This window comes from Pectinophora gossypiella, chromosome 21, assembly GCF_024362695.1.
Source record: "Pectinophora gossypiella chromosome 21, ilPecGoss1.1, whole genome shotgun sequence".
Taxonomy (NCBI): Eukaryota; Metazoa; Arthropoda; class Insecta; order Lepidoptera; family Gelechiidae; genus Pectinophora; species Pectinophora gossypiella.
This window is the reverse complement of record NC_065424.1, coordinates 2,924,772-2,942,163: the sequence shown is the minus strand read 5'-3', so window position 1 is coordinate 2,942,163 and position 17,392 is coordinate 2,924,772. Positions and strand designations below refer to the sequence as shown.

The 17,392-nt window shown below is 38.1% G+C and overlaps 1 protein-coding gene across 2 annotated transcripts in view; it reads right to left on the bottom strand.

Moving 5' to 3' along the window:
- LOC126376532 (phosphoenolpyruvate carboxykinase [GTP]-like) overlaps window positions 1–17,392 on the bottom strand; it is a 33,300-nt gene that overhangs the window by 3,349 nt on the left and 12,559 nt on the right. Inside the window, exons 1-7 of one of the 2 annotated variants that reach the window (XM_050023987.1) lie at window positions 6,406–6,721; window positions 4,894–4,993; window positions 4,133–4,278; window positions 3,417–3,601; window positions 2,772–2,894; window positions 2,024–2,173; window positions 1,324–1,427 (exon numbers count right to left, since the gene is read on the bottom strand). In XM_050023987.1, coding sequence (XP_049879944.1) covers window positions 1,324–1,427; window positions 2,024–2,173; window positions 2,772–2,894; window positions 3,417–3,601; window positions 4,133–4,278; window positions 4,894–4,993; window positions 6,406–6,455 — 858 coding nt within the window. In that variant the 5' untranslated portion in view covers window positions 6,456–6,721. Of the gene's footprint in view, window positions 1–1,323; window positions 1,428–2,023; window positions 2,174–2,771; window positions 2,895–3,416; window positions 3,602–4,132; window positions 4,279–4,893; window positions 4,994–6,405; window positions 6,722–17,392 lie in introns of those variants that run through there. The other variant, XM_050023988.1, reaches the window with a different exon arrangement.

Here is a 17,392-nt window from a genome sequence, read left to right as displayed (position 1 = left end):
CCCTAACAAGTATGTATATAGGTAACCATACAAGTAGGTATTGGTGTTAGTGACACCGTAACGAATGCTGAGGGGGATAATTCAGACCATGATTCTGAGTTGATATCGAGTGGAATTTTCTGTCGCAAAAGTATAGAATTGATAGTAATTTAAAAAAAACATGAATTATGCGACGGAAAATTTAGAGTTTTTTTTTAATTATTTTCAGTTCCATACTTTTGCGACAGAAAATTCCACTTGATATCAACTCAAAATCATGGTCTGAATCATCCCTCAAAGTTTTCGTTACGATGTCTGACACCCTGTATAATCGTATTTCTGAACGTTTATCCGGTAATCGACTTCAATGGAATTATGGAAGTCAAAAAGACAACTTTCTCTTTAAACATCCTGACTGTTTAACCATTATGTGGATTAGCGATTGTCGTGGTCGACAATCCCATACTTATCTTATCTTATTTAGCCTATACGATCCCACTGCTGGGCATAGGCCTCCCCTTGATTTTTCCACTCCTCTCGACTTTGCGCGATCTCCGGGATGTAAGGGGACCCATATATCATCTTTCGGGTCTCAAGTCAACCTCACCTGCCCGTGGTGCATCCTGCTAATCAACAAACGAGGCTCTGACGGCCCACCAACCCGCATTGGACCAGCGTGGTGGGTAAAGGTCCAAACCCCCCCTATGATGAATCCCATACACATTAAATAATTTACGTATACCTACTGAATAATGGCTTTTATGTGGGTAGTTTATTATGTATTGCATGGGCATAGAATACCTAAGGAATAATACTACGTATAGAACGGCAACTCTCCGCTCCCCACCAGCGTCTGAGCTAGGTTTATCTCACAAGGGGGATGAGTAGAACGTAGTTTAGACTTGAATCGTCAGACGTCACACACACAGATGCGCGTGTACAGTCATGACCAATATCATGTACCCACTTTAGAACCCTGTCGCACTGTCATATTTGACATTTAATGAGACTTGCGGTTTAATTTGTCAACAAAAGTTAATGTGACATGGTTTCAAAGCGTATACATATTAGTATTCGTGACCGTACGATAACGTCAATGTGTGGTGTCTATGTAAAACGAGGTTGTTTGTATGAAGTGTCCGGGGTGTGGCATGGGCGCGTTTTTATTTATAACAATAAAAATCCATATAACTTCGCCTTATCGACCCCTTTTGGAAAATCATAGTCGGTTGTGATTTTTATGCGGCAGACAGAGGTCCACAGATATAGCTGCACTGAGTGGAATACTGAATGTGGCCGCGATTCTCAGCACTGAGGGAATGACGAAGAAGAAGAAATACTAACCAGCATGTGCTCGGCCAGCCAGCCCTCGCGGCGCGCCAACACGGAGCCAAGTCGCAACGCGAAGCACTTCTTGCCCAGCAGACTGTTACCGCCGTAGCCGCTACCTGCGAGCGAAATCACATTTGGGAAATTAATTTAATGGACCTCTGGATAGAAACGGGATGCGCTAAGGAGATAATGTAACGAGAAGTTAATACTAGCAGACGACTTTGTAGTTGTAACCATGTTTTAGCTTAGTTGCAGACTCTTCCGATACTTTTTCTTACGTTAAACCTTCAAATTTTCTCTGGCTTAGGGCCAGATTTTATATTACACTTATTAGTCAAAACGTCTTTACTGTCTCCTTACCAATAGACGTTCGTTATTTTATAAAAATATTTATTTACAATACCACAGCAGATCCTCATTACGTTAACGTTAATATCGAAAAGAAAATAAATAATTTAAATCTTGAAATGTATAAATAACGTCAAAGATCTACTAGTGGAGACGTAGCAAATAAGAAGTTCCTGCTTCATTGATTCGTCTATACCTTACTCGTAATAGTGACATGAGTAATCGTGGGTGACTTTGCAAACTGGCGAATCTGCAATTTTTTGAAGATAATTTGTCTCTAAGTAGCAAAGTTCAAATCAGATTCGCCAAAAAATTTCAGATACGTCATTTAGCGATGTCAGCGACGTAATTAACCGATACTCACCGTAACTGACGATCTCGTTGTCAGCGGGCCGGTGCAGGATGATGGTGCGCTGAGGGTCGCACGGCCAGCCCTGCACGCCCCCCGTGCCCACGGAGTGTAGGCAGCGGACGAAGGATTCGTCCTTGCGAAGCGCCTCTAGGACTTTGCTGCCTGTTGGACCAAGAATTTCATACGTTAATGCCAGTGCAAGTCTTTCATAGAATTATAGAATTTCGTAGCCTTTGGCGTTTGGGCACAGATCAGGCACTAAATAAGTAACCTACGTAAATTCGGTGGGTTATACACCACCACCTCAAGAAAAATATCGACTTAAATGGCAATAAAAAATAAAGGAACCCATCCAAAGAACGCTCATAATTTGTCCAAGGCAAGTTTTTATTTCTTTTTATGGGTAGGTTTGTAATTTTCTGTAACATACAAATTGTGTGATATTTAATTTGTTTTAATACAGGGTGTTTGTCACATCGTAACGAATACTAAGGGGGATGATTCAGACCAAGATTCTGAATTAATATCAAGTGGAATTTTCCGTCGGGCAGGGGTCGGGAGGGAGAGGAGTTCCTCTCCCTAACTCGGTTTTTGAAGGCAAGCAGCTGAACGTGAGTTTTATTTTCTCATAGAAAGACTACCTACAAACCATTACAGACAGGCGTGGGGACTTAGTTCATCTTGTGATGGATGTACCTCTGGCTACCACAACTGGGGAAGTTGTGAGCTAAGGACTATAAAAGAGAAGATGGAGACTTACCAATCCTAGTCATGACCCTCATGGAGTACACGACGTACGGCGAGTCGGTGATCTCCACGCCGATCTTGGAGAGCGGCGACCCCACCGGACCCATCGAGAACGGAATCACATACATCGTGCGACCTGGGGTAAAAAGGCCACATTGAAGCATCATTCTTATATGCGCAACAACAAGGGTCCAATGCCCAGATCTGTCGAAATCGTAGATCTATGAGTAGACTACAATTTTGCTACAGAAAAATCTAAATTGCCGAATGTATCTAAGTCGGATATGACTGGCCATCTTTTTTGTTTCTTGCAATGGATAGTGCATATATTCTGGACTGAATTTTTTTAGGCAACCCACTTACAATAACTTGATAGACATATTTAATTGAATATAAAATACTTTTCATCCATTAACCAGCTCGGTTTCCTTGAATTTATCATTGCGTAGAAAAACTAAGAAGTGGTCATAATCAAATCTCGTTAAAGACGTATTTTGATAATCTACCAGAGACCAGTTTTAACTATGAAATTCTATTTTTTACTGTGTAAAAAAGGTGCATGGTGTTGAGGGGTGGAAGGCACCATGGACAATGCTACTTGGCTTAAGTTTATAATGAGACACATTAATGTCGTTTTCATATTAAACTGCATCGTTACCCCGCATGCATCCCGGGAAGCGCTCAGCCACCTCGCGATCGTAGTCGGGCGGCGCGATGTAGTTGCCCAGGGCAGACTTCTGCCCAGCCCGGGCCACCGGCACCACGTCACGCTCCTGCTCAGAGCAGATGAACGTCCGGGACTCCACACGGGCCACGTCTGCGGGGTCCGTGCGGGCGAGCCAGCTGAGGGAAAACGTGGGTTAAGACACTTTTCGAAGGTTGTTCTTTTAATGAGATATTGGGGAATGTAACTGTTATTTTGGCGACATTTTTGTTAAATCTCTGAAGCTGGTTTTTTCTTCAGATCTATTCTGTAGAAGTCTTCTATAGAAAAATATATTGCGTGATTTACCTAGACTACAAAAAAGACTGATGAGAAGTTGTAATGATAATGAAGGGGAAACACAGACTGCAGTCTATTCTAGTGGGGCAAACCCATCGAATCAAGTCATCTAAAAAAGCAATATTGCAATTTGACATTTGCGCATACAAAATTAAGTTCGCAATGTCAACGAATGTCAAATAGCAATATTTCTTTTTAGATAAATTGATTAAATGTGGCCTTTTTGACTCTTTTTCTTTCTTCTTTTTGGCCAAGTAGTTAACGCCATTTGCGGCAAATACCTATTCAATAAAGTTACGTCAAAAAAGAAGGAAAAACATAGAAAACAAAGGCCTTTTTAACTCGCCAGATTTCCAAAATGCGTGACTCACCAGTTGTCGTATTTCGGCAGTCGCTTGAGCGCCCCCTGATGCTGCATCAGCTGCAGTAACGCGCCGGCCTCAGCGTCGGAGCCGTCGCACACGTGCACGTGCTCTGGCTGGCAGAGCGCTGCGCTGCGCTCCACGAATGCTCGCACCTAGCATGTGATACCACAGGTTAGGTCATGAATGAATAAACACTTTATTCTTCTATCGTGTGGGTTGTGTTGTGAGGTAGATTACCAACCCCACCAACTCGGGTGTCAGGGATACTTGATTGGCACACACAAACACAGAACGGGTACAAGGCAAACTAAAACTTAAAGTAGGCAAAGGCCTTGTGGCTGAAAGCGATCTCTTCCAGACAATCTTCGATAGAGGACAAATATAGACATAGTATACAGTCTGCAGTGTAGCGCGCAAACAGATAGGTTTAACATGTCATGTTATTGCCACTGGATTAACTGGATCTTTTTTTCATTAACACAGTTGGCTCGACCATTATAGACGGCGATACGGCTCACCACCTACCACGTTGGCCTAACAGAAACTCGGTGAGGTGCGGGTACTTTCAGGGCCTACCCATTGCCATCAACTGGGCACAAATCCTACAAACCACGTGATAGTATCTATGATCCAAACATGAATTCAAACACATTAGTCGAATTCAGTGGTTTAGAGCCCGATACCGAGATTCAAACCGGGACACTACGATGGTCATGCGTTCTCCGAACAGTGTTATCACGGATGGAGAATGCAGCAGTATGCAGTACCTTGGGTGTCAGAGCAGCCAGTTGAGGGTTGACGACGGTGGCGCCCCTCAGCGCGGTCTGGTGCGCCGCGCGGCTGCAGCCCAGCGCCACCTGGGCACATCTGTGGGCAAAACAAATATCAGTAAAAATAGGCTAGTCTCCAACTAGTCAAATCAGTTACTTTTTTCTAAACGTCATAACATGAAATTATTATGGAATTTGTATGAAAAAGCACATAAAAAAACGTGACAAAATGTCGGCCTCTTTATTACGTTTTTCTTGATTAAAATTCTTAAATAAGTAAATTATAAAAAAGAAAATGTTTTTTTATAAAACCAGCCTAATTCAGGTTAGGTCATATACCTCCAAAAATGCATTTCTCGAGAACGTGGGCTTCCTCACGATGTTTTCCATAACAACCGTGCCCATATGATGATTATTCATATTTAGGTAAGTAACAACAATAAATTATTCTTGTTACTGTATTGACTATAAATATTATGATGATTTATGGATGATACATTTCAATAACTTTAATTGACAAGACAAATCGATTCCAAAGACTTACTGTGGCCTCATTTACGATATACCTAATTATATTTAACATGTTGATAGTAATAAGTCTTTGAACCGGTTGATTAAATACGACACTTATTACTATATACGTAAGCTTTTATTAGTTTTTAATTTAATATATTTGGCTAATTATTTTTTTAATCAAAGAACATTAAAAATATATTTTTGTGTATAAATAAATACATTAAAATTAATAAACTTCTGCAATTTAATGACGTAATAAAATATAGTATCTACTTAATAACTAATTTAGAATTACTTAAGAAGTAAGTAATTAGGTAAAATTAAATAAAAATACCTACTTAGGTAATTACCTACTTTTTACAGGAAGTTTGAAGGATTTCAAACAATGATTGTTCTATTGTAATAAGATAGTAATTAGGTAACTATAGGTACTCTAATTGACGTCTTTAATTATATAAATAATTGACAATAATAACAGTATTACTACAAATGTCGATTGCCTAACTGTCTATTGCTAACCCATTTATAAAAAAAAACATTTCGAAACTTTTATAGGTATGCGAAAAAGAACATTTTCTTTTTCATGCGCAACAGATAATAAATATACCAAAATTCAAATAATGGAAACATCATCATCCCAATCAGGGTAGACAGAACTACAAAGTCCAGAAGGCAGCGTTTTACACTTGGTAATGAAGTACTAAATGGATAGGCAGCCATAAGAAATATAATGTAGCCATTTTGAAACCCTGTCGCATTTACATATTTGACATTTCGTGTGGCTTGCAGTTCGATTTGTCAAAGAAGTTAATGTGACATGGTACTAAAGTGTACATATTAATCGTGTACTGTGTGGTGGTTGGATAACCAGCCCGTCGCCTATAGGTATACACAGTTCTTGCCTTACATAGATACAACATTAATCGTTTCCAAGTTCCCAATCCAGAAGAGAAGAAACAAATGACAAAATATTTATGTACTTAAAACACTTACTGGGATGCCTTCCTCACGTAGTCTTCAGGGATGGTCTTAAAGTGCATCATTTTTGAACGAATAAACGCGAACTTCCGATATAATAAATTAAAAAAATATATAACTCTAACTTTATTTAAAAATTACCAGGTATTCGAACCCCAAGTTAATACTTTTTGATTTGTTAGTGCTAAGACAAAACTTTGCTAAATTTTATCCAAGTTACTGAAGCTGAACAGAAATATCAGCCACCTATAGTACTTAATTATGTTTAATCTATCACCCATTTAATAATTAGACGTTTGTTGCCGCGGTTCAAACGTCGAATGTTTGAAACTGTGCGCGGGAGTGTTATATATCGGAGGAGTGTTCGCGCGCCGCGCGCTGATTGGCCGAGAGCACGGGCGGGTCCGCTACGTCACATCATCGCATCATCGCTTGTAAAATAAATGTCACCCCACACTATCATAACAACTTGTTTTCCATGGCAACGTAATAAAAATAACATATTTCGAAAACAAGTATTGATACTAGCTATCTTCGAGCGTAACACTGGGCGTGGATTTCGTCAGATCCTGCTCAAAGCTCAAGGTATGTTGCGTCAGATTCTACAAAGGGTCACGTACTTTCAAATTGCGTGTAAACCGCCTTATATTCTAGGCTTTGTTAATCTAGAAATAGGTACCTAATTTACTTAATAGTTCTAAAATTAAAACGATATAAAAAATACCGGATGAGAGCCCCGGCGCTCCCCATTTGTCCGACCAAGGTATACAGTAGGTACCTACAGTATCTATATAAAGCCAGAAAAATAGGTAAATCGATACTTTTATTCTTGTGTTAGATATATTTATGTGGTAGTAATAATAAAGAATCTAATATTTTTGCTCAGTGACTAGGAAATATCTTATGCCTACATAATTTCGACATTTGACCTTATATTTATCGCTTCTGTGATATAAAACAGGACAGATCACAAATAGTTACTCGTTTATATAATATTACTTGCAATAATTTTTAGAATGCAGTTTGTAATTTACTTATTTACACATAATTTGCATGATGACGTTCGTAATTAATTCGATACCCAGATCTAGAATTACGTTTTGCACTCGTCTTATTTCGTAATTTCTTATTACTTGTTTTCCTTGTCAATTATTCTATTTTCTTAGAAGTATCTTTGTTATCCTTACACTGCACAATGTATGATTGCATCATCTTAAAAAAAACCGTTAGCACGAGTACCGACCAAGTGACAGTCAGTCGGCTCAGTTCTTCATTTGCCCAGACACAGAAGCCATTCATCAAGAATTGAATTGAATTGAATCATTTGCCCAGACAAGTAGAAAAAGAGGGGGTAAAATTGCCACATCGAAGCAATTCATCTAAAAAAGCAATATTGCTATTTGACATTTGTTTGCAGTGCGCACCTACTTTTACATGCGCAAATGTCAAATTGCAATATTGCTTTTTTAGATGAATTGCTTCAATGTGGCCTTTTTAGCCCCCTAGAAAAGTCATGAGGTTTAATAAATAAGTAAACGAACCAATTCCAATTCCGCGGGCTATCGAATTTGCGTAATAATTCTAATAACTTTGAATGACTCATCTATTTATACTAAGTAAAGTAAGTATAAAGAGATCGTTGTCCAAAGTTCCTTTAATTTAGAACAACCGCCGACGAGGACTAAAGTCTACGCGATACGACCTGTCACTCCACTGGTTACAGCTTGATACTATTACTAATTATTTTCCTCATCATTTACTCATAAAGTAGGGTTTTTTCCATAGAGAATTGGTATAAAATGATAGGGTAAAAGGTGACGCTTATGTAAGAAAACGATTATTCCCCGATGTATTTCTTAAAGTAAGTAAGTAAGTAAAATGTTTATTTTTCATAAAAAAATACAGAAAATTTTGTTACAATAAAAACCCCACAAAACCAATTCCTCGGTTTGTCTGTGGGAGTGGAGTTCGCTTAGTTATTATGTTTTAAAATACTTACAGTTAATTTAAAGCTAAGAGATCTTTTGCATAAGATGTTTAAATAAAGATTTACTAAATTTATTTATATTGCACTCCTGTCGTATGTCGACCGGCAGCATGTTGTACAGATACGGTATGCGTTTACGAAGTGTTCTGTCACCGAAGTAGTTGTTGACTCGTGGTACAACATACCTGCCCGTCGACAAGCTCCGCGTACACTGGCCATGCTCAAAAAGGATAGCCTTTTTTGATGCGAAGTACTGAGATGGATAATTCACCTTATCCATATGATGAGAGGTGATGGGCAAAGAAAATTCCACTTGATAATAAATCAGAATCATGAGCCGAATTATGCCCTCTCAGTATTCGCTACGGTGTCACTAACACCCTGAATAAATTGATTTTAGTTTGATAAAATACTTGCCTAACCTACCTACTTACCTATGTTTCTTGTTTCTTGTTTTGTTTCTTAACTTCCATGATTTAAAGATCCGCATACTTTCAATAAACGTATAAGTACTACGAGTATTATAATATAACCGATCGATTGGCAGGTAAGAGAAAATTTTGCTATAATTATTGAAAACATTACCTCAAGTAGATATTTCTGTAAAAATTCTATCAAGTTGTTAAAACGAACAAGGAAGTTTATTTTAAACATAAATGTTGCTAAAGTAGAAGAATGCTAACAATGAATATGAAGTAAACTGAAGTGAAGTATAAATTATTCCATGCGAACTGTAGATTGAAGTTAAGACCGTTTGCACGGTGTCTGCTTATATTTGACAGATCCGGTTGGTATTTTATTGTCGTGGAAAAATAATAATATTGCAGTAATATTTTTTTCAATATTTTATGATGTGGACCTGACAGCGACATTCGTTGCTACGAAAAACTAATGAGTTCTCCCCGAATTTTACCATTTAAATACTCAATTGCAAATTTAAAAAATAATTTAATATTTATTTTATTTTATAATTCTTTATTTAATTATTTGTAATTGTCAAGAAATGTTTGTAAAAATGTGTTTAATATTAAGTAAACTAAGTAAGTACGAAAGTTTACCAATAGACAGCATTTATTTTTTATTTACTTATTGGCCCCGATTCCTGCAGAAATATCCTGATTTTATTTTAAGTTATACCCGTCATTTTCTTATCCGCAGAAAAGGAAAGGGACGGACGATTGACAACTGTTATTTTTAAAATGAATAAGAGAATGAATGAATAACGCGGAGGAATAAAATAGGCCTCTCGCTGATACGAGTATATGCAACCCGTTGTAGGCCAATATAAATGTTTGGGAGGGTTTTTTAAATTTCTGCCTAAAATTGCCGCATGTTCCATAAGTTTTATGCCTGTCGATTATCAGTCCCTTTCCTTTTTTGGTGGATAAGAAAATGACAGGTATAACTTAAAATAAACTTAGATGGTGTGTACTGGAATCAGCACAATTATATCTATAAGAAACATTGACATCAAGTGAAATTTTCCGTCGCAAAAGTATAGAACTGAAAATAATTTTAAAATACACAAAATATCATGAATTATGTGACGGTGAATTCCACTAGATATTAACTCAGAATCATGTATTCGTTACGGTGTCACTAACACCCTTTATTTGCAGCGATAGTCCCGCACAGAGTATTATCACACCTCATTCTTCTATTCCGTGACCACACCAGAACTATATTATCATCACCAGATGCTCCAAATTACTGAGGAACATGCTACAACGTCAACGGACATGGTCAATGACGAAAGATGACGTCAAGCTCTCATTATTCACTTGCCGCTGTTTGTCACATTGTATAATATTCAATTCGAAATTCGAAATTGATATTGATGACGCTGTAGCAAAACAGTCTAATCAAACAATCTGCTTTTACGTTGCATTTCTACTCTACAATACGTATTCATCCGGTCGAACGTCGATTCCCGCTACGTCGCTTTTTTGACGTGACTTATGTTATGTTAGTGGGCTCTGTTTTCCGCATTTAGACTCTAAGATGGCCCATTATGCGTGAGTGGTTGACGTGACTTATTGGGCGGACAAATGGGGAGCGCTGAGGACTCTCACACGGTACAAAATTTAAGACAACAGGCCTGAGGGTGAGAGTGTCATCTGACGGAATTATATTTGATCTCTACGACGCGTCTGTCATTTGTTTGTACAAGGGGGGTTGGGTTTAAATAGGCCACATTTCCAAAAGCAATATTGCTATTTGAAGTGCAAAGTATATGCGCAAATATCAAATTGCAATATTGGTTTTTTAGGCGAATTGCTTTGATGTGGCCGCTTTTTTAGATTAATTGCTTTGGTGTGATCTTTTTAACCTCCCAATTTAAAACACGCCATACGATAATATGATCGACCGTTAAAAGAGCATACAAGAGAGAGTTTATCATATCAATCTTGTCTTCTAATTACTTCAGGCTGCTCACCCTTTTACGGATCGCGGACGTGAGTTTTACGTGCATAATAAGTGGGTGTGGTAGTGATCCGACGGAAAGATCCTATAGTAAACAGATATCAACACAAACCGGTATGTGGCGAGATCTTTCGATTCGTATTTCTTGTTTTGTGTCAACTCGACCTTGTGTTACTAGGCGTACGAATAAAACAGATGTTTTCAAAACATGGTGATAGTGGCGGTAAAGTTTTTTTAAGATTAGGCCGGAATGACTTATCACCTGTACGTATGATGTAAAAAAACTGCAAATTGTTAGATAATTAGTTATTGTTACATACAGGGTGTTAGTGACATCGTAACGAATACTAAGGGGGATGGTTCAGACCATGATTCTGAGTTGATATCAAGTGGAATTTTCAGTCTGAATATTCATATATTTTTTTTTGTCCATTTAAATTATTTTCAGTTCCATACTTTTGCGACGGAAAATTCCACTTGATATCAACTCAGAATCATGGCCTCAATCACCCCTCAAAATTTTCGTTACAATGTCACTAACACCTTGTATAAGTATATTGTTCTATTTTGTTCATAATATATTCTGCTTCTGTGTAGTAGAGCTATGTCAAGGGCCGTTGGCGGCTCAATAACCAGGACACCAGAGTCGCTAAGGTTGGCAATTACTACATCACAACCCACACGATAGAAGAACTTCTTATACGACTCAATAAAGCCGCTGCAATAAACAAAGTATAGTGACAGTATATTTAAATTTCCTTTGTCCACTGTGCTACTTCCAAGGTCAGTAACTCAGTAAATCAGCCAGGTGACCAGCCCAGACAAAGATAGCCAACTAGGAAGTCACCAGATGAAAATAGTAGGAAAAAAAAACATATTAAACTTGCTGTCTTATTTTTATACCCTTCCGTATGCGTTTTTGTAGCCGTACCTAGTACGGTGCGTATTTGTATTGAATAATAGTAAGTAACAGTTTAATATGCTAAAAATAAAAAAAAATGTTAGTGATTGTTCTTTAGTGTGTAATTGGCCCCGATTCCCGCAGACACCTAATTTTATTTTAAGTTATACCCGTCCTTTTCTTATCCGCCGAAAACGGACGGATGATCGACAACTGTTCATTTTAAAATGAATGAGTAACCCGGGCGAATAAAATAGGCATCTAGCTCATATCCAACCCGTTTAACGTGTGCTGTCAGCTTAATACTGGCAAGTTTTTGGCCAACGTAAAATGTCGGGAGGGTTTTTAAACTGCCTAAAACTTGACGTGTGTTCCATAAATTTTATGCGTCGATTTTATGCCTAATACCTGTCCCTTTCCTTTTCGGCGGGGATAGGAAAATGACAGGTGACTTAAAATAAAGTTAGATGGTGTGTATGGGTATGCCATCATGGATCCACAACCGCAAAATAGCAATCGAACCACGAAATATAAAAAGAAAGGTGTAAAGATCACCTCTTTTATTTTGACGTGCTTTATTGTAGATTTCTCACAAAGGGCATTAACTGCTTGGCCGAACAATGGGGAGCTCTGAGGGCTATCATCCGGTACAAAATTTAAGACAACAGGCCTGAGGATGCCCAGTCGGGCCCGAACTTCGGCTCAGGGCGTCGTCTGAGAAGTTTATAAGATTACCTCCACCAACTCGCTAATTAACAGTAACCTGAGCGTGGTTAGCTCATCCTGGCTGTTGGCAACCCCAACATTAAATTTATATTTTTATTACTATGACAACATTTGTTGCGTCACTTCCGATTTTCTTGTACTCCATTGAACTACTGTATCCTACTGCTTGTGCGAATTTAAATTAAATTCAGTGAGTTTTGTCACTCTGGACGTTTTAATCTACCCTCAGACATCTAATCTGCCTTATCCTCAGACAACCAGCCTTCACAGTCACTAGGAACTTTACAACCAAATCCTAACACCGGCTTTGACAGGAGATGCGGGTTCAAAGCCGTATTTCTCTTTCAATCAATCAATAATACTTTTTGCACAACGACATATACACAGGACACAAACATACGAATAAAAATAAGCACAATAGGCGGCCTTATTGCTTCTCTTTGTGAGTTTCCCTAAGCATGGATGAATGGTATAAACACAAAATACTTTAATTAATGTTTTATTGACAGCCTCCGTGGTCTAGCGGTTAGAGCGTTAGGCTCACAATCTGGAGGTCCGGGTTCAATTCCCGATGGGGACATTGTCGAAATCACTTTGTGAGACTGTCCTTTGTTTGGTAAGGACTTTTCAGGCTTAAATCACCTGATTGTCCGAAAAAGTAAGATGATTCCGTGCTTCGGAGGGCACGTTAAGCCGTTGGTCCCGGCTATTAGCCGTAAAAACACCTCCACCAACCCGCAGTGGAGCAGCGTGGTGGAGTATGCTCCATACCCCCTCCGGTTGATTGAGGGGAGGCCTGTGCCCAGCAGTGGGACGTATATAGGCAGTTTATGTTATTAATGTTTTATTTAGACGCATGTAACATAACATAAACAGCCTATATACGTCCCCCTGCTGATCACAGGTTTCCCCTCAATCAACTGGAGGGGGTATGGAGCATACTCCACCACGCTCCACTGCGGGTTGGTGGAGGAGATGCATGTTCGTCTCAAATTCTCAATCTTTCCTACTGGAAATATTTTATACGCAATATCGGTTACTTGCAATGAGCTAAACCTTGACACGTTCTTAAAAAAATCTTCGTCATATTTTTTAATTAGTGTCACACCAAGTTTGGTTTGGATAGCCGGACTTTACGATGACTTGATAATTATTCATAAAGATAACATAAGGAACTTTTCTCATACGAAACTATCAACATAAATGTCGTTCGTCATCTAACATAAGCTCACGACTACATCCCAATGGGATAGTCAGAGATTCATTAATCGCAAGACGAACTAAGTACCGACACCTCACTAAGCTTTCTATTATCAGCTTTGTGCTTGGTTACCACGGCATAGAATAAAGAATAATAATACGTATAGAACGTGGCTGACTTACTTTTACCTCAACCCCCCCCCATGTTACTTTAGTCTTTTCATTGTTTCTTGGTTTTGACAGCCATGTCTTATGTATTTTCCGACTAACTTTTTTTTTGACGTGACTTATTGTACATTTGCCGCAGATGGCATTAACTACTTGGCCGGACAAATGGGGAGCGCTGAAGGCTCTCACCCGGTAGCCGACTAACTTTAAATCATTAACCACAAAACACCACTTCGTATTAATTATTTAGATTATTCAATGAAGAAAGCAACTGTCCAGTTCCCGTTCCCGCCAAAAAGTCCTTTAGTCTCTTCAATTGTATGGGCGTCAGATGTCACATGTGTGGATGTGTGGAAACAGATGCGCGCGTACGACAACGTCAATGTGTAGTGTCTGTGTAAAATGAGGTGTTTTGTATGAAGTGTCCGGGGTGTGACCACGGCTCAAAACAAATACCTATCGTTTGGCGTGATAACAAATCTTAGGTATTCGTTTTGCACTCCCGCCCTGATATCTACTCTAAAAATACGCGAAATGATAATACACGTTTAATGTGATAACATTCGCCCTCTAGCCTTACATTTATTGTTTTATAAACAATTATGTTTGGGTACATTCCCAGAGATGATGTATTAATTCATTGTCGACAATCATAAGTCATTTTATACCACCGCTTTCCGCGCTGTGACCTAAGAGAGCATCCTCATAATACGATGCAATTGGCTATATTACGACTTTTTAGTCAAATGAGATATTCTTTACGAAATGTCAAAATTTTCTGTTGTCTTTGTATGGAGGAGCTCGGTGGCGCAGCGGTAAACGCGCTCGGTCTGCGATTGTTGAAGTTAAGCAACTTTCGCAAAAGCCGGTCATAGGATGGGTGACCACAAAAAAAAAAGTTTTCATCTCGAGCTCCTCCGTGCTTCGGAAGGCACGTTAAGCCGTTGGTCCCGGCTGCATTAGCAGTCGTTAATAACCATCAATCCGCACTGGGCCCGCGTGATGGTTTAAGGCCCGATCTCCCTATCCATCCATAGGAAAGGCCCGTGCCCCAGCAGTGGGGACGTTAATGGGCTGATGATAATGATAATGTCTTTGTATGGAAGAATTGTAGCGTTGACAGTGACTTTCCGAACGGGGCCGGCGACCCGCGGTAAAGACTATCCGAGTGACGTCATCAGTAAAAGCGGCCAAACATAACATTAACTTATCCGTATTTATAACATGAAAAAAAGTCAAAAAGAAAAATGTGATTTTTGATCATGGTAGAGTAGTTTCTTTTTGTAGATTAGTATTTTATATCTTATGTATGTACCTATGTTACTTACTGAAATAAGTTAAGATTTCAAAAGGTAGGTATATGGTTGATGACAACGTAATATTCCTACTTTGTAACGTAACTTCAAAAATTAAAGAAAAATAAATTACCTATATGAATTATTTTTAGTTTCATGTGGTCTATCCCTCACTTGCACATCCATGCGATATCAAATAGGCTAGTTTCCAACTAGTCAAATCAGTTACTTTTTACTAAACGACAAAACACGAAATTACCATGGAATTTATATGAAAATGCACACCGTGACGTCATAAAAAACGTGTCACAATTTCGCATTTATTATTACTTATTACATTTTTCTTTATTAAAATTCACAAATAAGGAAAATGTTTTTTGTCACGTTTAGATGGGGGTTAAAATGGCTACATCGAAGCAATATTGCAATTTGACATTTGCGCATATAAAAGTAAGTGCGCAATGCAAACAAATGTCAAATAGCAATATTGGTTTCTTAGAGGAATTGCTTCGATGTGGCCATTTTAACTCTCCTGTTTTTATTTAGTAGTCAGAATTAGGAAAGTACCCAATTGTGCCGTGGGAATGGTCCCTTATATCTTGGTTTACGTAAGACTTTTGCTTTAGTTATTAATTAATGTGTTTATTTGTAAACATGTGTAACTTTCCAGTCCTTACTTCTCCAGATGTTTATAACTTTATTGCGATGGAGAATGAAGATGGATGAAGAATCTGATTTATCGAATTATTGTTTCAACGACCTGGGGGATTAAATGGCCACATCGAAGCAATTCATCTAAGAAAGCAATATTGCAATTTGACATTTGTGTGCATATAAAAGTAAGTGCGCAGTTCAAATTCAAAAATATCTTTATTCAGTAGGTAACATAGTTACACTTTGAATCGTCAATTTTTACATAACGAACGTCTCATCCGCCTAAAACTACTGCAGCTTCTCACAACCTGTATAGCCGGGGAAAAGAAGCTGCTAGAAAAACCTCGGCACAGGGCCCTAGACGTTCTTTAAAAAAATAAACATAAAATATTGGTATACAATTGAGTAATTTAGCTGCCTAATATCAGTTCTCAGACAGTTAATCCCATGCATTCATATCTTCTAAATAATCACTAACTTTATAATACCTTTTTTTGTAAAGTTTTTGTTTAACTACTGTCTTAAAACAGTTGAAAGGCAAATTCTGAATGTCAATGGGCGTCTTATTGTAAAAACAATGCACATAAATGTCAAATAGCAATATTGCTTTCTTAGATGAATTGCTTCGATGTGGCCATTTTAACTCCCCTGGTAGTATTATTCCTTATTCTATGGACTTGTGTACCTAAACATCTAATTTGGCGTAAAATATATTAACTTGCGTGTTCGGGTGAATCTCAGAGTTTCAAGTTTTGAGTTTCAAATTTCATATTATTTTTTCGTGAAAAATTGGGTTCCGACATGAAAAAGATCCAAAAGGATCCTCGGTTCCGACATGAAAAAGGAATTTTTCAATTCCTAATTTTCCCAATTTCCCCAATTTTTCACGAAAAAATATATGACAGTCGCCACCAAACTTGACACATTTTGATATTCACCCATTCAGTGATTTGCCTTTCTCGGGAATGTTTCCAAAGTGGGAGTGTTCCCGTTATAGAAACTCTTTTAATATTATGGACACTGGCTGGTTTTCTTTTTCAAATTATTCTTTCTTGTACTCTGGCCTTATCCGCCTAAAGGTTAGGTTAGGTTATAAGGCGCTTTTTACATAAGTTTTGCACCTATTTACTACTGGTAACGTTTCCAAAGTGGGAACAACATTCGTGGAAACGGTAAGTACATCACTGTCTGTGGATGCTGAGTGAGGCTCTTTTATAAAGGACACCACCAGTCCATACACAAAATTACAATTTGCCTTAATGTTTACTGTCTATGTATTTGTACTCTCTTGTGTAAGTAAGTTGTTTTTCTTGCGTTTTTTTTTTTGTAAGTTATGTGTTATTCCGTGGTTTTTTTATATTTGTAACTGTGGTGTCCCTTTATAATAAATTTTACTTTCTTTAAGTCTGAAAAGGCCCTCATTAGATAAGACACAGGTTATAAAACATTATCTCTCTCTCTATTTAAGAGCTGCGCTCTTGTCGGTGGATTAATCGCCATTCCTCTCTTCTTCCCGCCAAAACAAACAACTTAGTGCAAATTTCGTGTGTCGTGTGTTTACTTGCAAAATCTTAAAAGGAAATCAACAACAATTAAGTACGTAAGTATTGTAAATATTTACTAACGATTCCACTAATTGTTGTAATT